The following is a 25,279-nucleotide window of genomic DNA, read 5'->3' on the forward strand; positions in this document are numbered from 1 at the left end:
ATGAGACAAAAGGTTTAATTTTTTCCTTTGCAAAGGGTCCATTCAATTGCACTCAGACTGTAAATGTTTTCAAATGTTCCATTTCTTGACTAATATCTCACTTTCTTTTTTATTTTTATTTTTCACTTTCTTATAACTTAAGAAATTGCCTGGCTTTTCTTACTTTTTTTCAACAAAGGAATAATAATAAAATGTTTGAGTAGGTCATCTATGAAATGGGTGCAAAAACTCAAAAGGTACAAAGGATTTTGTGGTGGCTAGTAAGTCACTGTTTCCTTTGGCCTTCTAGTCACCGAGTTCTCCCAGGGTAACCAAGCGTCCAGTGATAACCCATCCCCAGTGATTTTGATTGCATTTTGCTGATGACTGTATCACTAGAGAGAACACTGTGGAAATTGGTTCAACAAAGAATACAAGTCCCTTCTGTGGCCAGGCTCTGGCTGTTACAGCCTTGGTATTGGTGCAGTCTTACTAAGAACTTCATTTTTTTTTTTTTTTTTTTGCCTGTAATATGTTCAGAATGAAGTCACAGGGTTGTCCTTATTAGTGAGTGCATTACCATCTGCAGGACAAAGATTCTTCCATCCAGAAAGCTGTTAGACATAGGAACTTTGAAGTGTTTTAGTCCCCATTTCAAAACCCAGCCATATGTTTCCTATTAAATTACATGACTGACAGCTGCCTCTTACAGTTACTTAGTACAAACTCCTGTTGCTAACTTGCTCAAATGGGGATCTGTGTATTTATTTTCCCACCTAATACAAATCATAAATTTCTCTTACTTGGGTAACTGAGCAAGTTCTTGAATCTTTCATCGTAAGCTAATTGAGGCAGAAACTGCCTGAGCCATCCTTATACACTTGTGAGTAAGCACTCAGTAAATGTTTCTCAATGATTCTAAGACGACTTAGTGAGGTCATATGCTCAGGAGGAAGGAGGTTGGGAATGAGTGATAGGAGAGTTTTCATTGACCTTTCCTCCGGGTTAGTTGCTGACTCCTTCAGCCAAGAGACCCTGGCTTCTTGACCTCCATCAGCTTGTTGACATCACTGGGCTTTCAGGAAAAAGTCATCATGACTGCTTCCTTGCTCCAGTGCCTGCTGATAGGAATTCATATTGGCTGATCTCTTTTGGTTACACCCTAGATTCCTTTGTGAGGAAAGGGAAAGTATTGAGGACTAATGCCGGTGACTAATGCTTCCTTTGTTTGAGAACTTATCTTTCACTGCTATTCATTTACCTTGAGAAGTAAGGAAGTGGGGCATGTAGATAGGGAGCACTGGACTGAGAGCCCATGGATATGAGGGCTGCTCCTACCCTGGCTGTGCAACTTTGGGCCTGTCACTACCCTTCTCTGGGCCTCAGTTTCCCTTTCTGTGCAATAAGAATTGGACTCTGTGGTCTCCATGTCGTTGTGTGTTTAGTCGCTCAGTTGTGTCCAACTCTCTGCAACCCTTTGGACTGTAGCCCCCTAGACTCCTCTGTCCATGGGATTTTTCAGGCAAGAATACTGGAATGGGTTGCCATTTCCTCCTCCAGGAATCGTCCTGACTTAGGGATCCAACCCATGTCTCCTGCATTGCAGGCAGATTCTTTACCTGCTGAGCCTTTGGGGAAGCCCATAGTCTTGGTGGTCCTCCCTATTCAAAGTTGGGGGGCCCCTTTTCCTAAAGTCCACACTCCTAGGATCTTCCCTTTGCCTGTCCCCAAGGCCCAAATGTTAGTGACTGATTGGGATCTCTGGTTTTATGCTTCTAGGTTTTCTTCGTGTCTGACCTCTTCAAGACCAAGACCACACTCTCCCTGCCTCCTTCTGCCATCAGGAAGGACATGCTTTCGCCTGTGGACATTGACAGGAGCAATCACCACAACATGGTGTAGGCGCCACCCACCATGAGCTGTTCTTGGAAAATGACTGCTGACAGCAAGTTTTGCTGCTCTCCAATCTCATCAGACAGTAGAATGTAGGGAAAAACTTTTTGCCCGACTGATTTTTAAAAAGGAAAAAAAAAAAAAAAAGTCTTACCTTGTGGCCTTCCAAAATAGGTAGCGTTCACCTGTATGGAAACAACAGCAAGCTAACAGCAAGTGCGGGAATCCCGGATATGCAGTTGGTTTAAGTGTTCATGTTCTAGTGAACACGGGCTTGTTCTGGAGCAAACACTAAGACGATTTGAGTGGAGTCTGCTGGTCACCTTTGTGAAAGCTGTTGGGAAAGCTCACATTCACCTTGTAGCACATGATGCCAGAAATAGCACTGAAGCAACAAACTAGCCATTGGGGGCTCCCCTCTTGTGTCTCTGTCCACACCACTCGATTCTCTACTGTGACTTTGGTTCAGGAACCTTATTTGTTTGTTTTTGCTTTTAAATATAAGAAAAGAGCAGGTTTGCTCAGTCCAGCGATCAAATCCTGAATCCAGATTCCCAGTCATGAGGCCTCATCACTCACTTCCTCAGCCCATAGGCCAGCACCCACAGTCCCTCACTTATAGTGATTAGGTGACTCTTTGTGGATGAGTGAATTTCACAAATAGCACAATTTTGGAAGAGCTGGAGGGTTCAGGCCCTCCTGTGTCTTCTCTTGACGCACCATCCTGTGATGCTGAAATGTCGATTACAGGATGCTGATGTTGTGTACAGCAATCACCCGGGCACTGGCACACTCGAGTAGTGATGATTAGCTTCGGCTACTGCTTTCTCCCTGGAAACCCTTGCTGGGTGCCCACCGGGATGGTCTCTGAGGGCCGGAGATGAGCACAGTTGTGGTCTGCCATCAGCTGATGGAAAGCAGCCTTCCATGCAAGAGATGGAGGAACGAAGGGGGCAGAATGAAAAATGAAGCAACCCTTTGGCTACTCACAGTCTGAATGAGCCAGAGTAGCAGACGGTCTCACATCCCAGAGGCGGCCCTTCCAGATAACGGAGTTGACGGGGGCAGGATCTCTGGGGGAGCCACTCTTGCTAAGCTGTGTAAAGCACTATTGTCTTGGGGTTGATCTCTAGGGCAGTTCTTGGTAGGTTCTGCTGGGCAGAACACGTGGGTTAAATCTCCGTAGAGTTTCCTCATCTTCTCTCCATAAGTGTCCTTCCAAGCAAGGTCCCACTTGAGGCAGCAGTCAGGGACCGCTTCTACTGAACCTTTGAGGAAAGGAGGAAGGAAGAAATGCTTTCAGATCTCGGATGCACACCTTTCAAAGGGCTAAGTGTAACCACATGGGTCAACCACATGCACAGCCTTACTACAGAAGCCGTCCTTTCATTTCAACTTATAGCAAGCTATGATTTTTATATATAAATATTATATAAATAATGTATAAAACATTAAAAGTTAACTATGTAAAATATTATTTCTGAAACAATTTTAGCTATATCCACTATGATTATAAACTGTGTCTCGACCTGTGTTATTTACATTAGCTGCTTAAAAAAAGCATCAAGTTTAATTTTTTTTAATATCAACTAAAATACCGTAGTTCTGTGGTAGATGTTTTTACAATGAAAGAAATAACTGCAACTAGAGAAAACTGTATAAAAACATTAAATTGCCAGTATTTTTGTAAGGTTCCATTTTGTAAAGAGAATAATATTCAAAGACTTTTGTAGAATACAAAGTGAAAATTTGTATCTGCGAAACTATACTTGTATTAAATGTGCTTTTTAAATAAAAGCTCATAACAACTAAGGAGGGAGCTGGAGACTTGGAATGGTTGAGGGGGGTTGGTCTTGGTGGTTGGGGGCTGGGAGGAGGCCATACTCCTCCAGGGGCTCCCCTCCCCGACAGCGCACCACTGTAGGATTCTCTCCCTGCGAAATACAGTGGCTGTGGTGTAGATACTGATGCCCTGAACTCTTTCATCTCCAAGAGCCTGTTTGCAGAGTGACGCTCTGGTCCTGCTCTCCTCTCAGACAGCCCTCCTCTTCTAAAGAGCTTTTGTATTCTAAAGGGGGGTTTTCCCAGGGAGGGGGGAGTTGTGAGTCCCCCAAAGGCAGATAAGGAGCAGGCTGTCGATAAGTTATGCTTGGGGAGTTCACTGAGGCAATCCTTTACACAGCCGGTGACATCAAAGGCAGGAGGGTGCACTGCTAAGAATGGCATTTGGCTCTTGCTTTTCCTCTCTGATCCCCTGGAGAAGGGAACGGCTACCCACTTCAGTATTTTTGCCTGGAGAATTCTGCAGACAGAGGAGCCTGGTGGGCTACAGTCCATGGGGTCACAAAGAGTTGGACGCAACTGAGCGACTTTCACTCACTCACTTTCTTCTCTGTGTTTCCCCAACCTGGAAGAGGAGGGGAAGCTGGACACTAATGTCGTTTAAGTACCAGTGTGCCAGGCACTGCAGCCTGTCTGTCGCTTTTGATTCTTCCAGGAGTTCTGATTTTGAGAAATAAGGAATACAAAGGAATGCAAAAATGATGTTTAAGATTGTGGAGGAGTAAACCACAGGCCAGAACTTGGATTCCTCTCCTATTGCTGCTATAAAAATATTACCCACTAACTTGTGGCTTAAAACAGCACAAGTGTATTACCTCTTAGTTCTGGAGGCTCTAGAGGCGCTATTTCCTGGTCTTTTCCACCTTACGCAGGTCATCCACTTTCTTTGGTTTGTTTTCTCTCTTCAAAGCCCAGCAATCTTGGGCTGAGTTCTTCTTATTCTGTCATCTCTCTGATTTTCTTCTGCCACCCCTTCCACATTTAGGGCCCTGATGCTGACATTGGATCTACTCAGATAGTCCAGGATAATCTACCCAAGTTACAGTCAGCTGATTAACAACCTTAATTCCATCTGCTACCTTAATTGCTTAACTTCCCTTTGTCATGTTACATAGCATATTCACAGGTCCCAGGAATTAGAAAGTGGACATCTTTGGGGGGACCATTATTCTGTCTACCTCTGGCTCCCGAAGATTTACACCCATCCCATATTCAAAGTATACTCACCCTAACCCAGCATTCCCCAAAGTCTCAACACATTATAACATCAGTTCAAAATCTCAAATCTCATCATCCAAACTACATCATCTAAGTAAGGTAAGAATGAGGTTCTGGGTTTAATCTATCCTGAGGCACAATTGCTCTGCATCTATGAATCTATGAATTTGTGAAACTTAAGAGATAAGTTACCTGCTCCCAAAATTCTGTGATGGGACAGGCATAGGATAACAGTTATAGATAGCCCTATTCAAAAGAGAAAATGGAAGGAAAAAAGGAGTCACTGGTCTCAAGCAATTCTAAAATCCAGCCAGGCAAACTCCATTTGGTATCCCTACTCAGATCCCTGTCCTAATTCAGCATTTTCTCGGCATTTTCCTGTGAGTGGACATAACTTTGGATCCCAGAATGCAGAGAGGGAGATTCTTAAGGCCAGAGTCTGAAGTTTTCCCTTCAAATCTAGGGGAACAAAGGTCCAGATAGATAAAATAACTTGCTAGCAGGAGGAGGGGGATACACAGCAAGTTAGTGGAGGAGCTGTGGAGATCAAGTCACTGCATACTACTGGTCTCCCTGTCTTCCCGTTATACTTATCCAACAGTACTTGATGAATTAAACTAGTCTCAATAAGAAGTAGCACCATTTCATGGGTACTTAAGGGAAAGATGGGCTTCCCTTATGGCTCAGTTGGTAAAGAATCCACCTGCAATGGAGGAGACCCGGGTTCGATCTCTGGGTCAGGAAGATCCCCTGGAGAAGGGAATGGCTACCCTACCCAGTATTCTTGCCTGGAGAATTCCATGGGGTTGCAAAGACATGAATGAGCGAATGACACTTTCACTTAAGCAAAGATGGAGCCATGCCATAATATAGGGCAGCTCTGGGATTCAGATTCAAATTATTTCAGTTATTTGTTGATTAATACTCATTAAGTACTCTGTACCAGGCACTAGTAAATCCATGAAGGACAGTGGGTAAAAGGGACGAGATAATAGCTTCAGGGACTTGTGAGTTAGAGAAGGATGCAAAAAGTCAAATAATCATTTAACTAGGCAATTAAGAACTAAGACAAGTGTTACAAAGAAAGAATACAGGAAGTTAAGAGAGATATCAGCTGGAGGACCTATCCTGTCTGATGGTGGCTTTCCTGAGATCCACCAAGGGCCAAAGCCTGTTTACACTATCCGGACCAATGACATGAATGGAAAGGGCTCCACAAGATGTAGGTCTAGGAGAAGAGACGAGTGAGTGAGTAAGTGATTATCAGTTCAGTTCAGTCACTCAGTCGTGTCCGACTCTTTTCGACCCCATGAATCGCAGCACACCAGGCCTCCCTGTCCATCACCAACTCCCGGAGTTCACTCAAACTCACGTCCATCGAGTCGGTGATGCCATCCAGCCATCTCATCCTCTGTCGTCCCCGTCTCCTCCTGCCCTCAATCCCTCCCAGCGTCAGAGTCTTTTCCAATGAGTCAACTCTTTGCATGAGGTGGCCAAAATATTGTAGTTTCAGCTTTAACATCAGTCCTTCCAATGAAGTGATTATGGTAGTATGATAATGGGCGGAGGAGCCTATGTGAAGTGTTGCAGGAGTGTAATGAGTAGAATGAGTTAGACTTTGATGTCCTCCATGTGGACCCTCTCCCTATCTCTGGTAAGCATCCCTTCTAGAACATCCAACCCTGAAAAAATTCCAGCTTCTGGATGAACCCTTCCAATAATGCTAATTTTGCCTTCAACAGCCCACTGCAGTCTTTGGAAAACTTGAGTGCACACATCACATTTGGATTCTCTTCACCTCCTTCGAACAGAAGACAAGGCATGAATGGCCCCAGATATCAGAGGTGAATGTTAGAATCAGTGAGGCTTTGGTAGAATTCTTTTGATATCAGAATGGTTTGTAAATGATGAGTAAGAAAAAGAGAGACAATCCATTTTTAGAACTTTCTAACAGAGGGTATCTCCTCAAAGTTGCTCTAGTGCTGCGCAGCCACTGCTCCAGTGCCTACCGTCTTGGTGGGGCTTCTCTGACCTTGGACATGTGGTGTCTCCTCAAAGTCACTGTAGTGCCGCACAGTCCCCACTCCAGGGCTGTATTTTGACACCGTACTTATTTAACTTTCTATGCAGAGTATGTCATGAGAAATGCTGGGCTGGATGAAGCACAAGCTGGAATCAAGATTGCTGGAGAAATATCAATAACCTCAGATATGCAGATGACACCACTGTTATGGCAGAAAGTAAAGAAGAAATAGAGAGTCTCCTGATGAAAGTGAAAGAGGAGAGTGAAAGAGTTGGCTTAAAACTCAACATTCAGAAAACATTCAGAAAAGATCATGGCATCTGGTCCCATCACTTCATGGCAAATAGATGGGGAAACAGTAGAAACAGTGGCAGACTATTTTTGGGGGCTCCAAAATCACTGCAGATGGTGACTGCAGCCATGAAATTAAAAGACTCTTACTCCTTGGAGAGAAATTTATGACCAACCTAGACAGCATATTAAAAAGCAGAGACATCACTTTGCCAACAAAGGTCCATCTAGTCAAAGTTTTGGTTTTTCCAGTAGTCATGTATGGATGTGAGAGTTGGACTATAAAGAAAGCTGAGTGTCAAAGAATTGATGCTTTTGAACTGTGGTTTTGGAGAAGATTCTTGAGAGTCCCTTAGACTGCAAGGAGATCCAACCAGTCCTTCCTAAAGGAAATCAGTCCTGAATATTCATTGGAAGGACTGATGCTGAAGCTGAAACTCCAATACTTTGGCCACCTGATGTGAAGAACTGATTCATTTGAAAAGACCCTGATGCTGGGAAAGATTGAAGGTGGGAGGAGAAGGGGATGACAGAGGATGAGGTGGTTGGATGGCATCACCGACTCAATGGACATGAGTTTGAGTAGACTCCGGGAGTTGGTGATGGACAGGGAGGCCTGGCGTGCTGCAGTCCATGAGGCTGTAAAGAGTTGGATGCTACTGAGAGACTGAACTGAACTGAATGGAGGGTGTACAAATGGTAGACAAACACAGAAGTGTGCTCAACTTTATTAGTCATAGGGAAATGCAAATTAAAATCACAGTGAGGTATTGCTTCATACTTGTGACCCCCTTGTCTAATTAAAAAACAACTGGCAGTATGAAATGTTGCTGAAGAGGTAAAACAACTGAACTCTCATTCACTGCAAGCAGGGATGCAAATTGGTTCAGCCATTTTGGAAAACGTTGGTAGTATCTACTAAAGCCAATAATATGTATACCCCATCCTCCTGAAATTCCACTCCTACCTAAATATACACCCAACAGAGGGATGTATATTATCTCCAAAACTGGAAATAACTCAAATCTACATCAACGATTGAGCAGATCATTGAATAATGAAATCAAACATTCACACGAGGATACAATTTAGCAATGAAAATGAACAAACCCCTTCAATGCACAACAATACAAATAAATTTCACAGAAAGAATATTGAGTGAATGGAAACAGGCACAACAGAATGAAGTTCAAAATAAGCAAACTCACAGCAAAAGAAACAATCAACTAAAAGACAGTCTACTGAAAGGGAAGATAAATATCTGCAGACTTTATATCCAATAAAGCATTAATACCCCCAAAATATAAATAAATCATACAACTCAATAGCAAAAAACATATAATCCAATTTAACAATGGATAATGGTCCTCGGTAGACATTTTTCCAAAGTATATGGATGACCAACAGGTACACGAAAAGATGCTCTACGTTACTAATCACTAGGAGACGGCAATGGCACCCCACTCCAGTATTCTTGGCTTGAAAATCCCATGGAGGGAGGAGCCTGGTAGGCTGCAGTCCAGGGGGTCACGATGAGACGGACATGACTGAGCGACTTCACTTTCACTTTTCAGTTTCATGCATTGGAGAAGGAAATGGCAACTCACTCCAGTGTTCTTGCCTGGAGAATCCCAGGGACGGGGGAGCCTGGTGGGCTGCCGTCTATGGGGTCACACAGAGTCGGACACGACTGAAGCGACTTAGCAGCAGGGAAATGCTAATCAAAACCATAATGAGATATCACCTCATGCCTATTAGAGTGACTAATATCAAAAAACAAGATAAAATAATTGCTGGTAAAAATGTGAAGTACAGGGAATCCTTGTTCAAATGGTGGGATGTAAACTGATACAGCCACTATGGAAAAACAATATGGAGGTTCCTCAAAAAAAAAAAAAAGGTAGAATTATTATATGATCCAGCCATTCTACCTCTGGGTATATATCTGAAGAAACTGAAAACTGTGTTGAGATATCTGCACACCCCCAACAAAGTTTTTAACAGCATTATTTACAATAGCCAATTCATGGAGACAACCTAAGTGTCCATCAACAGATGAATGAATAAATAAGGTATGGAATATATTACACATGTGATGGAGTATTATTCCAGTATAAAAAAGAAATTCTAACATTTGCAACAGTGTGTATGTAACTGAAAGGCATTGTGCTAAGTGAAGTAAGTCCGACAGAAGAAGGCAAATGTTGAGTGATCTGATCTCACTTATATGTGAAACATAACAAAAACCAAACTCTCATGTGCCAAGAGGGAAAATGATGTAAGATAAGCGGTTAGTGACTAATGGAACACAGTCGAGTCAAAATAACTGAATCTAGGTTGTTTGTGCTCAGTGGCCAAGTTGTGTCTGACTCTTTGTGACCCTGTGATTGTGGCCCACAAGGCTTCTCTGTCCATGGGATTTCCCAGGCAGGAATTTTGGAGTGGGTTGCCATTACCTTCTCCAGAGGATCTTCCCAACCCAGGGATCAAACCCATGTCTCTTTCATCTCCTGCATTGGCAGGCCAATACTTTAACACTGTGCCACCTGGGAAGCCCAACTAAATCTAGGTTACTAAATCCCAAAGGAACAAACACGTCATGAGTGACACCAAAAGGAATTGCTATAGGCTTTCTCCAGTTCCTTTCATCACCTACTAGAAGATCCCTCCAAACACTGGGGTCTAATCCCTCTTCTTTACATTTTATATCCTCAAAGTCTGGGTTATCTAGGAATTAGTATGAAAATGGTAAAATATATGAAAAGTCAGAGTTTCTTTCACTGGGGGTTTCAGGTCTAGACTCCTCCATTGGTCACTGATAAATACATTTTCAAGAGTGGCTATTTGCTTGTTTCAATTTCTTTTATGTCCCGATAAACCAATTTACTTTTTAAGATACACATCTTTTATAAATGAAAGAACATATGACAAACAGAGTTATAAATTACCAAAACACTGTGGGTTTAGGATGATGCTAAGAGGTAGTTTTGGAGAAGGCACTGGCACCCCACTCCAGTACTCTTGCCTGGAAAATCCCACGGACAGAGGAGCCTGGTAGGCTGCAGTCCATGGGGTCGCTGGGAGTTGGACACGACTGAGCGACTTCACTTTCACTTTTCACTTTCATGCATTGGAGAAGCAAATGGCAGCCCACTCCAGTGTTCTTGCCTGGAGAATCCCAGGGATGGGGGAGCCTGGTGGGCTGCTGTCTATGGGGTCGCACAGAGTCGGACACGACTGAAGCGACTTAGCAGTAGCAGCAGCAAGAGGTACTTTAGTTAAATTGACATTTTCATTTTTAGAACTAAGTTATTTTGGCAAGAACTAACATGACCTTTTCAACATGATATTCACATTTTATGACAAATTTAAGAACGATTATCAGAAAAGATAATCTTTAGAGAAATGTTAATGTTTGTCCATTCTTTGCTGATATTTATTATATTCTGGGAATTTTAAATTTTATAGCATAAATCAGGGGGAACAAGGATTTTAATATACATAATTTTGATTTAAGGATAATTTCCCTCTCAAATATGTTGGCTGGAAAATGTATATAAAATTTTAAATTTAACTGTCACCCTTATTTTATTATATACTCCAACTCCATAGGCATTGTAAGTTCATTTGTTTAAAACAGCTAGTGATTTTATCTTAAAAAAAAAAAAAAAATGGAAACCAAACTCAAAGAAAAAGACCAGATTTGTGGTTACTGGAGTCAGGGGCTGAAGGGAGGTGGAATTGGATGAAGGTGGTCAAAAGGTACAGACTTCCAGTTACAAGATAAGAACTAGGATGTAATGTACATGATGATGTAGTTAATGCTACTCTATGGGAGAAGGCAATGGCACCCCACTCCAGTATTCTTGCCTGGAAAATCCCATGGATGGAGGAGCCTGGTAGGCTGCAGTCCATGGGGTCGCTAAGAGTCAGATACGACTGAGTGACTTCACTTTCACTTTTCACTTTCATGCATTGGAGAGGGAAATGGCAACCCACTCCAGTATTCTTGCCTGGAGAACCCCAGGGATGGGGGAGCCTGGTGGGCTGCCGTCTATGGGGTCGCACAGAGTCGGACACGACTGAAGCGACTTAGCAGCAGCAGCATGGTATACATGGAAGTTAAGAGAGTAAATCCTAAGAGTTCTCATCACAAGGAAAAAATATTTTCTTAATCTTTTTTTTTTTTTTTGGTATTACAAGAGATGATGAATACTGACTAAACTCATTGTGGTAAACATTTCACAATATATGTAAGTCAAACATTATACTGTACACCTTAAATGTATACAGTGCTGTATGTCAACTATATCTCAATAAAACTGAATAAAAAGAAAAAAAAACAAAACAAGCAAGTAAAAACAAGGAATTAGGTAAGAACAGAAAATTCCAAAGCAATGATGACACATTAGTCAGAAAAACTTTACACTTGAACCAAAAATAAATATTTGTACTACTTGATTCCTAGTATTGAGTGGGCCTGGTAGGAAACCAAGGAAATTATTTGACTGTCATAATGATACCTAACCTTGTTTTTCCTACTCATCTCCCATCACAGATTCTCAAAACGGGGATCACTGACTTTCCCAGCCTCCGTGAAGTTGATCATGTTCTATGTATTTGAGAAAACAGGAAAGCACTTGAGATGTCTCAGTAGCCTGGTTATTGCTGCTTCCTTCCTTCAACATTTTTCTGTGAGGGTATGATGTTTGGGGCTGTGGCAGCCATCTTGCCAGCCATACAGGAAAAGTCAGAACCTCACAGAGTCACTGACCCAGTGCCCTGGGTGAATCAGCTCTGGAACCAACTGGCATCTAGACGACTCACTATGTGTGACAACTGCTGTGTGTGTGTGAGGTCTGTTGTGTCCAGCTATTTGTGAACCCATGGACTGTAGCCTACCAGGTTCCTCTGTTCATGGGATTCTCCAGGCAAGAATACTGGAGTGGGTTACCATTTTCTTCTCCAGAGGATCTTCCCAACCCAGGGATCAAACCTGCATCTCCTGCGTCTCCTGCATTGGCAGATGGATTCTTTACCACTCTGCCACCTGGGAAGCTGTGATAACTAAATGCCTGTTATTTCAATAAATTCAAATCAATATTTTAAACACAGAAAATTTATCTATAATGATAAATGTCAGGTTTGTGGTCACCTTTAGGCGCATATTGACTGGGAGAGGACTTAATTTGGGTGTTGGTCACTTTGTGAAAATTTATTTCACTCATGTATTTGTCTATTGCTATGTCATACTTCAACTGAAAAAGGGAAAGGAGCAAAGTTTACTAAAAAATGAAACAAAACAAATCTTGATACCAAAGGAAAAGATTGACAATACATTGGCAATTTTTACTTCATAAATAGCTTTCAAACTCACCCCTTCCCTTTACTGCCTTTATTTGAGGCCTCATTAACTCTTCAAAATATTATTTATTTATTCATTTGGCTGTGCCAGATCTTCTCTCTAGCTGTGGTGTGCAGGCTCCAGAGTGCTTGGGCTCAGTAGTTGTAGTCTGTGGGTTTAGTTGCTCTGTGGCACGTGGGATCTTAGTTCCTTGATGCTGTGCATCGCCTGCATTTCAAGGTGGATTTTAACCACTGGACCACCTGGGAAGTCCCTCATTAAGTCTCTTTTAACCAACTCCAAAAGCCTCCAGTAATCAGGTTTTCCCTGCCCGAGTCTTCATTCTGGTAAGAACTCTTCTGCATAGGGGCCAAAGAGAGCTTTCCAAACAGAAATCTGACCATGTCATTCACCTTCTCAGGGAATACAATCCTTCACATAGTATTTCTTCTTCTTTTTAAATTTGAATTCATTTCAAAAATGTAATTTATACAGAGAATAACACAAGAACCATGTGCCTACCACTCAACTATAAGAGATTAGTATATTGCCCTGTTTGTTCCAATCAAATATTGTTGCTAAGAAAGAATCAGTTAAGATACAATTGCAGCCCCGTCCCTTAATTCCACACAGTCCCTCCCCATTATCCTGAATTTGGTGTGTGTCTTTTCAAATCAGGTTTTCTTATTAACCCAACATAAGTATACATCCATGAACTCTATATAACTTTTGTGAGTTTAAAATATGTATATATGTAAATAGTATCAAAGTAGTTTTTTTTAATAATCTGCTCTGATCACAACATTGTGTTTTTACAATTTATACATGATGGCATATAGATCTACAATATTCGTTTAACATGCTATAGCATCACTGTTGGAAAAGGCAATGGCACCCCACTCCAGTACTTTTACCTGGAAAATCCAATGGACAGAGGAGCCTGGTAGGCTGCAGTCCATGGGGTTGCTAAGAGTCGGACACGACTGAGCGACTTCCCTTTCAGTTTTCACTTTCATGCATTGGAGAAGGAAATGGCAACCCACTCCAGTGTTCTTGCCTGGAGAATCCCAGGGACGGGGGAGCCTGGTGGCTGCCGTCTATGGGGTCACACAGAGTCGGACACGACTGAAGTGACTTAGCATAGCATAGCATAGCATAGCGTCATACCTTATTGATCTATTATAAAGTTGGTGAACATTTAGATTATTTTCAGCTGTTTGCTATTACAAACAATGCAGAAATGGACTCCTTTATGTATTTCTTCCTTTAGTTCCAGTATACAAAGAAATGGAATTGCTAAATGGTAGGAATATAATATACCTCCACTTTAACAGATATTATTGCCTAAATGCTCTCAGAAGTAGTTGTAAGAAATTTGTGCCGTTACTAGCCAATAGCAGCATATGAAATTTTGCAATTGATTTCCATCCTCAACAACTGGTATTGTTAGAATTTAAAATTTTAACAATCTGTTAAGTATGAATATGTATAATCCCTTTGAATTTTAATCTTCATTTTGCATACTAGATAGATTAAGCTTGTGTGGTCTATAATTTTTTTATTGTGAGCTTATCTATAGCAGGGCTTATGTTTTCTGTGGGAATGCCATGCACCCTGGTCTCTAGAAAGCCATTTTGTCTTTGTGCTGCTAGGAAGGAATCCCAGGGGGTTCACAGGTCCTAGGCTATGCAAATCTAATTTTATTATTCTCTTTTTAAACTTTCTACAGAAAGATTTCAGAAAATAGTCCAGTTTCATTGGATGGATGTATAAGACTGCATGATTTGGCTTCTGCACACTTCAACTTCAGCTAGAAGCTTATTACCTTGATTTTATACTCTCCTTTTATTTCTGTTACGTGAAATGTCTGATCCATGCATCAGAGTTCATTAGATCTGTATTCAGTGGAGGGAGGAGCTATTATGTTTTATTCAGTATTTCTGTGTGTGTGCTTTTTTTTTTTTTTTTCTGGGATGGCAGTTCTATGTTAATGAAGTCTGCCATGTTGCTAGATTTGGAATTTCAGCATGGAATTCCTTTCATGAGTTCGTATTTCCCTATCCCTCTACCCCTATTTTTTATGATTCATCTACCTTTCCCCTTATCCTCTAAAATCCAGCTATGTTGAACTGCTTGCAATTCTCCCAAATTCATATCACTTTGCTTTTGTATATGTAGCTACCTGTTCCTAGTCATTGTTAAGGATCACATCTGCCTCTACCTCCCTGGAAAAACTCTGAGCTCAGAGGTTGGGCTGGATGGCTTTGCTGGACTTCCACTGTTATCTGGCTCTGCAACTGACTAGATGTCCATCTATTTCGCCTACTAACTGTGAACTCCTGCAGGCAATGACAATGTCTTATCTTTCTTTTCTTTAGGATGGAGCATAGTGGCTGATACAGAGTAAGTACTCAATTAATTATTTTTTGACTAAATAGATGCCCAGAGGGTGCCTTATTTAGTATATGTGAAAACATGGTTATGTGTTAATTATATGCAAGGATGTATATATAATTGCAAACATATGGTTGTGTAACTCTGGACACACATGCAAGTGTGTGTGTGTCTGAGTATACGCATGTATGCAGATATTTGCTCTGCTACTTCTGACTGGGTGACACGAACTCTTAGGTGGCTTTTGTGGGGATGCTAAGATGTTTGCGGTGACAGTGGAAAGAGGAAATAAAGGATAATTGCCACTTGGGAGACCAAACTGTGGAATATGTGGTCCAAGCAGCTCTCAGAAACTCACCCCATGGAGGGTGCCTTTTATGGGGCTGGGGGTGGAACTCAATGTACCTAAGTAAACATTATGTTGCCTTTGAAATCAGGGGTTTGAGAGGAAGGGTTGGAAAGAGTTTTGACATCAGTGGGACAGCCTCAGCGGACAACTCCTATGGACCTGATCTCTTTGATTCCAATTGAAGCTTTGTGCCAAATTTTCAATTTTCCTTTCCTTTTTAATCCTTTTGGGGCAGTTCCTGCCTCACACTGGAGCCTCTTTCCATCCCATTAAGCCTCTGCTTTCTATTTCTATGTTTCCTTTCCTCTCATTACTCTGGCATGTGTGGGCAAACTAACTTTCTACTGGCACTCCCAGTTGACATCTTTCTCTTTCTACCGGATTCACAGGATGCAGTCTGGGGGTCCACCTTGATTGGCAGAGGACTTCTATGACCATGATGTCACCTCTGCTCAGTTGGTGAACCCCAGCATGAATCAAGACATCAGAGGAAATGAATGGTGATCCCCCAAGGAGACAAGCTCATAAAGTCATCATTGGTGACAGCAAAGGAAATTAAGGAAAACTGAGGTCAGAGTTATACGAGTGCAACCAGTGTTTGTTTATTCATTTCTCATTTATTCAGTGACTATTCACTTTGTTCCTACACTGTGAATTAGACATAGTTCCTGCCCTCAAGGAATTTCCAGTCTAATGAGGGAGGCTGATTGGATGGACAAACAGAAAGACAAAGGGAAGCCCAGGGTATTCTGAAAACCTATAAGAGAGGAATCTAAATGGCAGGATGGGGAAACAGTGGAAATAGTGACAGACTATTTTGAGGGGGCTCCAAAATCACTGTAGATGGTGATTGCAGCCATGAAATTAGAAGACGCTGGCTCCTTGGAAGAAAAGTTATGACCATCCTAGACAGCATATTAAAAAGCAGAGACATTACCTTGCCAACAAAGGTCTGTCTAGTCAAAGCTATGGTTTTTCCAATGGTCATGTATGGATATGAGAGTTGGACTATAAAGAAAGCTGAGTGCCGAAGAATTGATGCTTTTGAACTGTGGTGTTGGGGAAGACTCTTGAGAATCCCTTGGACTGCAAGGAGATCCAACTGGTCCATCCTAAAGGAAATGAGTCCTGAATATTCATTGGAAGGACTGGTGTTGAAGCTGAAACTTCAATACTTTGGCCACCTGATGTGAAGCACTGACTCATTGGAAAAGACCCTGATGCTGGGAAAGATTGAAGGTGGGAGGAGAAGGGGATGGATGACAAAGGGTGAGGTGGTTGGATGGCATCACCAACTCAATGGACATGAGTTTGAGTAAACTCTGGGAGTTTGTGATGGACAGGGAAGACTGGAGTGTTGCAGTCCATGGGGTCGCAAAGAATCAGACATGATAGAGTGACTGAACTGAACTGAAATGGCAGGAAGATCAGAGAGGAGACAAATTTTACACACATCGATAAAGAACATGGGTTCAGAGTCAGATAGACTTGGGTTTAAATCTCCACTCTGCCACTTAACTACAGAAGCCTGTCATTCCTTGAGCCTGTTTCTTCAGTTGATATTGGAAATAAATACTTAGATAAAATGGTTGTGATTATTAAATGAAATGAATTTTTTCTTTAGTTTAGAGCCTGACTCACAGCAAGCATTTAAACGGAAGATATTTTCTATCTTATATAGATGATGCTTAAAGTTAAATTTTGAATCAACAAATAGGAGATGACTAGATGAAGAAAAGGGAACATGATGTTCTGGGCAGAGAGCACAACCATGTCCAAAGGACTGACATATTTCATGAGCTGATATTAATATATAGTATGTTGTGGTTGTAATAAAGCGGTTACATGTGGGAGCAGTGGCAGATGAAGTCAGAGAGGTAGGTTGAAGCCAAACCATGTAGTCTTATAAATCTACCCAAGAAGTTTGAACTAGTTTCTGAGTTCTGTCTTTAGAGATTTTCAAAAGGGAATAACACGATTAAATTCACGTTTTTAAAAAGTTTCTCTGAGGTAACTTGACAAAAGCTTTAGGAGCCTTAAGCATGGCCATATAATTTGCTCTAATAATTTTATTTCTAGGAATTTGTCATAAGGAAATAATCAGAAATGAAGACAAAAATGTATGTCCAAGAATGTGCACTGAAGACACATTAGTAAAACTGGAAAGAATCTAAATGCTGAATAATTACAAAATGATTAAATAAATTATGCTACATGCAACTGATGTGATATTTAAAGCATTCAAATCATTTGGCAATATTTCAGTGTATAGGGACACATGCATAATAAAATGCCAAGCCAAAAAGAAGAATGCATGATTCAGGTTTTGATTTAAAATAGATAAATATATGCACAGCAAAACCAGGAGGAACTGTACCAAAAGCAAAAAATAACTATAGTTATCTCTGCATAGTGGAATTATTGGTGATTTCTGTTCTCTTTTTCAAGTTTTTCTGTACTTTCCACATCTTTACAATGAAAATTCAGCTTTTACAATTTAAAATATATTTTTAAATGGTCACTTATAGAACAGAGTCTTATGTAGGAGAGACAGAAAGAAATGAGATAATTAGTTGACTACTACAATAATTCAGGAGAGAAAGATTTTCAACCAAGGCAAACCCAGAAAGAATGTAGAAGTAGGGGGACAAATTCTAGAATATAAAGAGTTGGAATTGAGAAGACTCCATTGCCTACTAGATATGGGTAAAAATAGAGAAAAGAAATCAAACATGATGCCCAGGTTTCTGACTTGGGCCCTGGAATGTGCACTGATCTCAGAGGGAGAGGGAACGTGGAAAGGGTAGTTGGGAGGAGAGAGTAGCAGAGATGAGGAATTCTGGGATACGCTGAATTTCAGGTGTTTGTGAGATGTTGAGATGGACGTGTCCAGTTAATAGTTGGATAGACAGTTCATTTAGTTGCTCATTCATTCATTCAACAAATGTTTATTCAGTAACTACTGTGTGTAAGACAATGCTTTGGTTTTGGAGAGCTTGCATTCCAGTTGGGGACAAGGACCTGTAGCTCAGAATAGACATAACAGACATCTGGTCTGGAGGCAGACTTTTCGAAGTCAACAACCTGGACATGGTAGAGGTGGAGAAAGACACAAGAAGTGGATGAGATAGATGACCCAGTGCGAGAGTGTCAAATGAGAAGCGTGGCTTATTTTGGACCAAGTTCAGTCAGGGTATTTATTTTCTATGGCTTAGAGGATTGAACTGCTTTGGAAAATGTCTGCATACCACTTAAATATGATTACTTTCTGACTGTACCTAATTTCCAGTCTAGCTACCACTTCTGTGAGTGCTGCACAAGTCACTGAATCTTAGATTTGATGGTCTTATCTCTAAACTAGAAATAATATAGCTTTAACCTGCATCAGTATAACTTTCTTGCTTCAGGACCTCTGCGGTCTCTGTTCCTTCTGTCCAGAATGTTCTTCCCCATGAACTTTCCCTGCTGGGCTCCTACTTCTCATCAGATCTCTGACCCACTAACACTCCTGCAGAGATGTGCCTGACCCTCCAGGATAAAGCAGTATAAACCCTGGCCCTTGCCTGCTATTTCTTTCACTGTGCTTCACTCACTGTTGATTCTCACTCCCTAACAAGAATGTGTTAGGAGAGTGTGAATAAAGTTTGCTTTGTTCTTTGCCATAGTCCTATCTCCTAGAACAGACTCTGGCATGTAGCAAGCAAGCAGTACTTTTTGAATTATTTTTTTTCCCCAGTAATAATGGGTTTATACGGGATCAGCCAAGAATTGCACTCCAGAGTAGCAACCATGGTGAGACTCAGGCAAGTCCCCCTGAATTATTTTGAATTTGAATTATTTGAATAATTTAATTTAGAACAAATAAAGGATTTTTCAGCTTTATCAGTAAATTAAAAAAAACAACTATTGAACATTTCTATGTGCAAAGACTTCGTTAAAGTCCTGCGGATACATAACTAAACCTTCAGTTCAGTTCACTTCAGTTCAGTCGCTCAGTCACGTTCGACTTTGTGACCTCATGAATCGCAGCATGCCAGGCCTCCCTGTCCATCACCAACTCCCGGAGTTCACCCAGACTCACGTCCATCGAGTCAGTGATACCATCCAGCCATCTCATCCTCTGTCGTCCCCTTCTCCTCCTGCCCCCAATCCCTCCCAGCATCAGGATCTTTTCCAATGAGTCAACTCTTCGAATGAGGTGGCCAAAGTATTGGAGTTTCAGCCTCAGCATCAGTCCTTCCTATGAACACCCAGGACTGGTCTCCTTTCGGATGGACTGGTTGGATTTCCTTGCAGTCCAAGGGACTCTCAAGAGTCTTCTCCAACACCACAGTTCAAAAGCATCAATTCTTTGGCGCTCAGCTTTCTTCACAGTCCTACTCTCACATCCATACATGACCACTGGAAAAACCATAGCCTTGACTAGACGGACCTTTGTTGGCAAAGTAATGTCTCTGCTTTTGAATATGCTGTCTAGGTTGGTCATAACTTTCCTTCCAAGAGGTAAGCGTCTTTTAATTTCATGGCTGCAATCACCATCTGCAGTGATTTTGGAGACCAGAAAAATAAAGTCTGACACTGTTTCCCTATCTATCTGCCATGAAGTGATGAGACTGGATGCCATGATCTTAGTTTTCTGAATGTTGAGCTTTAAGCCAACTTTTTCACTCTCCTCTTTCACTTTCATCAAGAGGCTTTTTAGTTCCTCTTCACTTTCTGCCATAAGGGTGGTGTCATCTGCATATCTGAGGTTATTGATATTTCTCCTGGCAATCTTGATTCTAGCTTGTGTTTCATCCAGCTCAATGTTTCTCATGATGTACTCTGTATATAAGTTAAATAAGCAGGGTGACAATATACAGCCTTGACGTACTCCTTTTCCTATTTGGAACCAATCTGTTGTTCCATGTCAAGTTTTAACTGTTGCTTCCTGACCCTGCTTATAGGTTTCTCAAGAGGCAGGTACTTGCTTCTTATTTGCAAACAGGTTTATAATCTCATCAGAGATACAGATGCTTACACAGCTATTATAAGGGAGTGAATAAAGATGGGGGCAGAAGTTTGGGTTGGTGTGAGGAAGGGTCGGAGCGGTGCTGTATGTGTGGAGGATGAAACTAGGTGGTCTCAGGGCTCCAAACTGGCATACTGGCATCATGATGCCATCTTGATATTCTGACCCAAAAGCTTGATTGATGGATTAAAAGATGGGACAGGAGACTGAATCCACTTTCATCTACACTAGACTATGAAAGTGAAAATATTAGTCACCTAGTCATTATATCTGTTTGACTCACATGAACAATACATCCAGATGTATATACATATAGAAGGTGCTCAATAAATATTTTTGAATAAACAGAAGTCTCATTTCAATGTGGAATATAATTCACAGTTGGTGAATATGGAATGGAAAATGGAATCTCATTCAGCCTAGCAAGGAAGGAAATTCCAACACATGCTGCAACATGGATGAATATTGAGGACATTTTGCTAAATGAAATAAGCCAGTCACAAAAAGACAAATACTGAATAACTTCACATATATGAGGTACCTTGAATATTTAAAGAAATAAAAGTAGGAAGTAGAATAGTGGCTGCCAGGGACTACAGGGAGCAGGGAATGAATAGTTGTTTAACGGGTATAGAATTTCATTTCTGCAAGATGAAAAAGTTCTGGCAATTGGTTAGAGAAGAATGTAACTATACTTAATGCTACTGAACTGTACACTGGTAGAACTGGTTAGTTAAGATGGTAAATTTTATGTTTTCTGTATTTTACTGCATTAAAAAATAAAAAAAAAATAGAACAGATAAAAATCAGAGTGTGACTAGTGATTCAGTCACATATGAATCTGTGTTATTCTCCTAAGTTAAAGAATTCATCGAATTCTTTAGGAATGTCGAATGCGTTCCTAGCGAGAGTTCCTCCTGCTTTCAGAATCTGTGGACATGCATGAAAGGCGCAATGGGAAACTGAAGCTCAGAAAGAGCTTATTTATCACTTGTCCCAGGTCACACTGTCAGCAGCGCTGGTCCCGTCATTAGAACCTAAGTCATTGACTCGAGTGCAGTGTTCTCTCCATTCTACTTGTCAGGGTCAGGGGCAGTCTCTGCAGCCACCTCTCACATCCTGATCCTTCCTGGGGCACCCCCATTCTTTCCCAGGACATATGTACCTTGGCATTTCTGCATGAAAGTCTAATAGGTACCGTGCAAATAGCTATGTGGAGCTCCAATTTAGTAGTTATCAGGTAGTATATTTTTAAAAATATTTTAAAATATCATTTATTTTTTTGCTGTGCTGGGTCTTCATTGCTGTATGAGGGCTTTTCTCGAGGTATAGTGAGTGGGGGCTACTCACTAGTTGCAGTGCTCGGGCTTCTCATGGCAGTGGCCTCTCTTCTGGTGGAGCACTAGCTCTTGGGTACACAGACTTCAGTAGCTGCAGTTCTGGTGTCAAGAGTACAGGCTCAGTAGTGTGGCTCATGGGCTTAGTAGTTCTGCAGCATGTGGGATCTTCCTGAACCAGGGATCAAGCCTGCATTTTCTGCGTTGGCAGGCAGATTCTTCACCACTGAGCCACCGGGGAAGCCCCCTTAAAAATAACTTTTGATGACAGTTCACTATGTGATTTTTGGCATATAACTTAGAAGGAGTTCAAAGAATGAAGTCACATTTCTATAAACAAAACTCTTTTCCAGTGAACTGATTTTTGACACTAATTGCTCTCAGTGCTAACATCTGTAAATAAGAAAAGCAGGACTAGAATTGATGCTTAATCCTCTGTCACTGCAGCAATAAATATTATATACCAGTGGATGTTGCATGTTGTTTAGTCAATAAGTCGTGTCTGACTTTTTTTCAACTCCATGAACTGCAGTCTGCCAGGCTCCTCTGTACGTGGGATTTCCCAGGCAAGAATATTGGAATGAGTTGCCATTTCCTTCTCTAGGGAATCTTTCCAACCCAGAGATCAAACTCATGTCTTTTTACCACTGAGCCACCAGGGAAGCCCATATCAATGGATACATAAACTAATTAAAGAAAAATTTCAGAGATCTCATTATGAGATAATTTCCTATAACACTTTATATGTTTAGGAATTATTTCTAAAAAACCATATTTGCTATTTTGATCAATTGCATACTATTAACCATTATGATAATGCAAATGGAATTTTTTAATGTTTACAACCATATGGTTAGAGGAAAGAAAACATTTTACATTTCTATTTATATACATTTTGTTAGAGATATATGACATGATCAATTAGAGACTCTCAATCACACAATCTGTGTTAGGTTAAGATTTTAGAGGAGAGGTAAATAGAATGAAAACATGAGTTCAATAAATTAAAAAAACCTAAAATTTCTGATTGTTAAAAGGAGCTCTTTCATATACTAATACTTTTTAAGTAAATGTAAACATCAGAATGCTATGATATTCACATTCAACTAGATCTTTTAAAAGAGTGACTTAGTATCCTCATTTCAAATTTTCAGTATTTACAAATTGTCATAAATTACCTCTTTACAACGATTAAACTTACAATGAACATTAAGAAGAGGTGGCAAGAATACACAGAAGAACTGTACAAAAAAGATCTTCACGACCAAGATAATCACGATGGTGTGATCACTCACCTAGAGCCAGACATCCTGGAATGTGAAGTCAAGTGGGCCTTAGAAAGCATCACTGGGAACAAAGCTAGTGGAGGTGATGGAATTCCAGTTGAGCTATTCCAAATCCTGGAAGGTGATGCTGTGAAAATGCTGCACTCAATATGCCAGCACATTTGGAAAACTTAGCAGTGGCCACAGGACTGTAAAAGGTCAGTTTTCATTCCAATCCCAAAGAAAGGCAATGCCAAAGAATGCTCAAATTACTGCACAATTGCACTCATCTCACACGCTAGTAAAGTGATGCTCAAAATTCTCCGAGCCAGGCTTCAGCAATATGTGAACCGTGAACTTCCTGATGTTCAAGCTGGTTTTAGAAAAGGCAGAGGAACCAGAGATCAAATTGCCAACATCTGCTGGATCATGGAAAAAGCAAGAGAGTTCCAGAAAAACATCTATTTCTGCTTTATTGACTATGCCAAAGCCTTTGACTGTGGATCACAATAAACAGTGGAAAATTCTGAAAAAGATGGGAATACCAGACCACCTGACCTGCCTCTTGAGAAACCTATATGCAGGTCAGGAAGCAACAGTTAGAACTGGACATGGAACAACAGACTGGTTCCAAATAGGAAAAGGAGTACGTCAAGGCTGTATATTGTCACCCTGCTTATTTAACTTCTATGCAGAGTACCTCATGAGAAACCCTGGGCTGGATAAAGCACAAGCTAGAATCAAGATTGCCAGGAGAAATATCAGTAACTTCAGATATGCAGATGACATCACCCTTATGGCAGAAAGTGAAGAGGAACTAAAAAGCCTCTTGATGAAAGTGAAAGAGGAGAGTGAAAAAGTTGGCTTAAAGCTCAACATTCAGAAAACTAAGATCATGGCATCCAGTCCCATCACTTCATGGCAGATAGATGGAGAAACAGTGGAAACAGTGTCAGACTTTATTTTTCTGGTCTCCAAAATCACTGCAGATGGTGATTGCAGCCATGAAATTAAAAGATGCTTACTCTTTGGAAGGAAAGTTATGACCAACCTAGACAGCATATTCAAAAGCAGAGACATTATTTTGCCAACAAAAGTCCGTCTAGTCAAGGCTATGGTTTTTCCAGTGGTCATGTATGGATGTGAGAGCTGAACTGTGAAGAAAGCTGAGCGCTGAAGAATTGATGCTTTTGAACTGTGGTGTTGGAGAAGACTCTTGAGAGTCCCTTGGACTGCAAGGAGATCCAAGCAGTCCATTCTAAAGGAGATTAGTCCTGGGTGTTCTTTGGAAGGAATGATGCTACAGCTGAAACTGCAGTACTTTGGCCACCTCATGCGAAGAGCTGACTCATTGGAAAAGACTCTGATGCTGGGAGGGATTGGGGGCAAGAGGAGAAAGGGACGACAGAGGATGAGATGGCTGGATGGCATCACTGACTCGATGGACGTGAGTCTGAGTGAACTCTGGGAGTTGGTGATGGACAGGGAGGCCTGGCGTGCTGTGATTCATGGGGTCGCAGAGTCGGACACGACTGAGCAACTGAACTGAACTGAACAATTTTAGATGTCAGTTTGAAATATGTGTTAGAGTACATATTTTTCAAAATTCTTTTATGGGTATGTAAACCAAACCAGTTTGAAAACCGCTGGCACAGACTGTCCTTGGTAAGCTGTACTGTAAAGGATACTCAGAAATGGGTAGGTAGCCAGAGGAAAATATTGAACCTAAAGAGACGCTTGATTTGGGTTTGCTCTTGTTTCTAAAGATGAGAGAAAAATGCAGAATGTTTGTGCGCGGAGGAAAATGATTTCGACAGGAAGGAAAAGTGAGGGTGCCAGAAGGTGGTTTGGGGCAATGAAAGAAGTGGGCACGGAGTACCCAAAGAGGTGAGGCCCTTGAAAGGGCAAGGCAGAGGACAAGGCAGCCTTGTCGCGGGGGCAGAGAGGAAGCGCGAAGGGCAAGCGTGGATATCCATATGGGCTGGCGGGGAGCGGGTGGTGGCTGGAGGAAGCTCTGCTGGGATGGAGTCTATTTCCTCAATAAAACCGAAGCAAGATTAGCAGCTGTGAGGAAGGGTGGGGGAGGAGGTGTTGGGGATGACAAGAGAGAGGCGTCGAATGGTCGTTTAAAGAAGTGGGATGGAATCCACTCTGGAAGTGTATTAGGACTTCGGCTTGGTTTCTGGAATTTGTTGAGAGGAGTCAGCCAGGCGATGTGCGCCGGGTTGTCGCACGTGAAAATTGCATTTAACTGGCTTGGCAGGTGCTCACACTGATGCGTGAGAGTGCAAGGGAACTGAGGCCGAGTCATTAAAATGATGGAGTCTGGACTT

At 41.4% G+C, this 25,279-nt stretch overlaps 1 protein-coding gene across 2 annotated transcripts in view; it reads left to right on the forward strand.

Moving 5' to 3' along the window:
• PLPP3 (phospholipid phosphatase 3) overlaps positions 1–3,684 on the forward strand; it is an 89,322-nt gene extending 85,638 nt beyond the window's left edge. The window contains exon 6 of one of the 2 annotated variants that reach the window (NM_001076473.2): positions 1,759–2,019. In NM_001076473.2, coding sequence (NP_001069941.1) covers positions 1,759–1,881 — 123 coding nt within the window. In that variant the 3' untranslated portion in view covers positions 1,882–2,019. Of the gene's footprint in view, positions 1–1,758 lie in introns of both variants that reach the window. The other variant, XM_059884897.1, reaches the window with a different exon arrangement.
• The last annotated feature ends 21,595 nt before the right edge of the window (positions 3,685–25,279 follow it).

The sequence above is a fragment of the Bos taurus genome, chromosome 3, assembly GCF_002263795.3.
Source record: "Bos taurus isolate L1 Dominette 01449 registration number 42190680 breed Hereford chromosome 3, ARS-UCD2.0, whole genome shotgun sequence".
NCBI lineage: Eukaryota > Metazoa > Chordata > Mammalia > Artiodactyla > Bovidae > Bos > Bos taurus.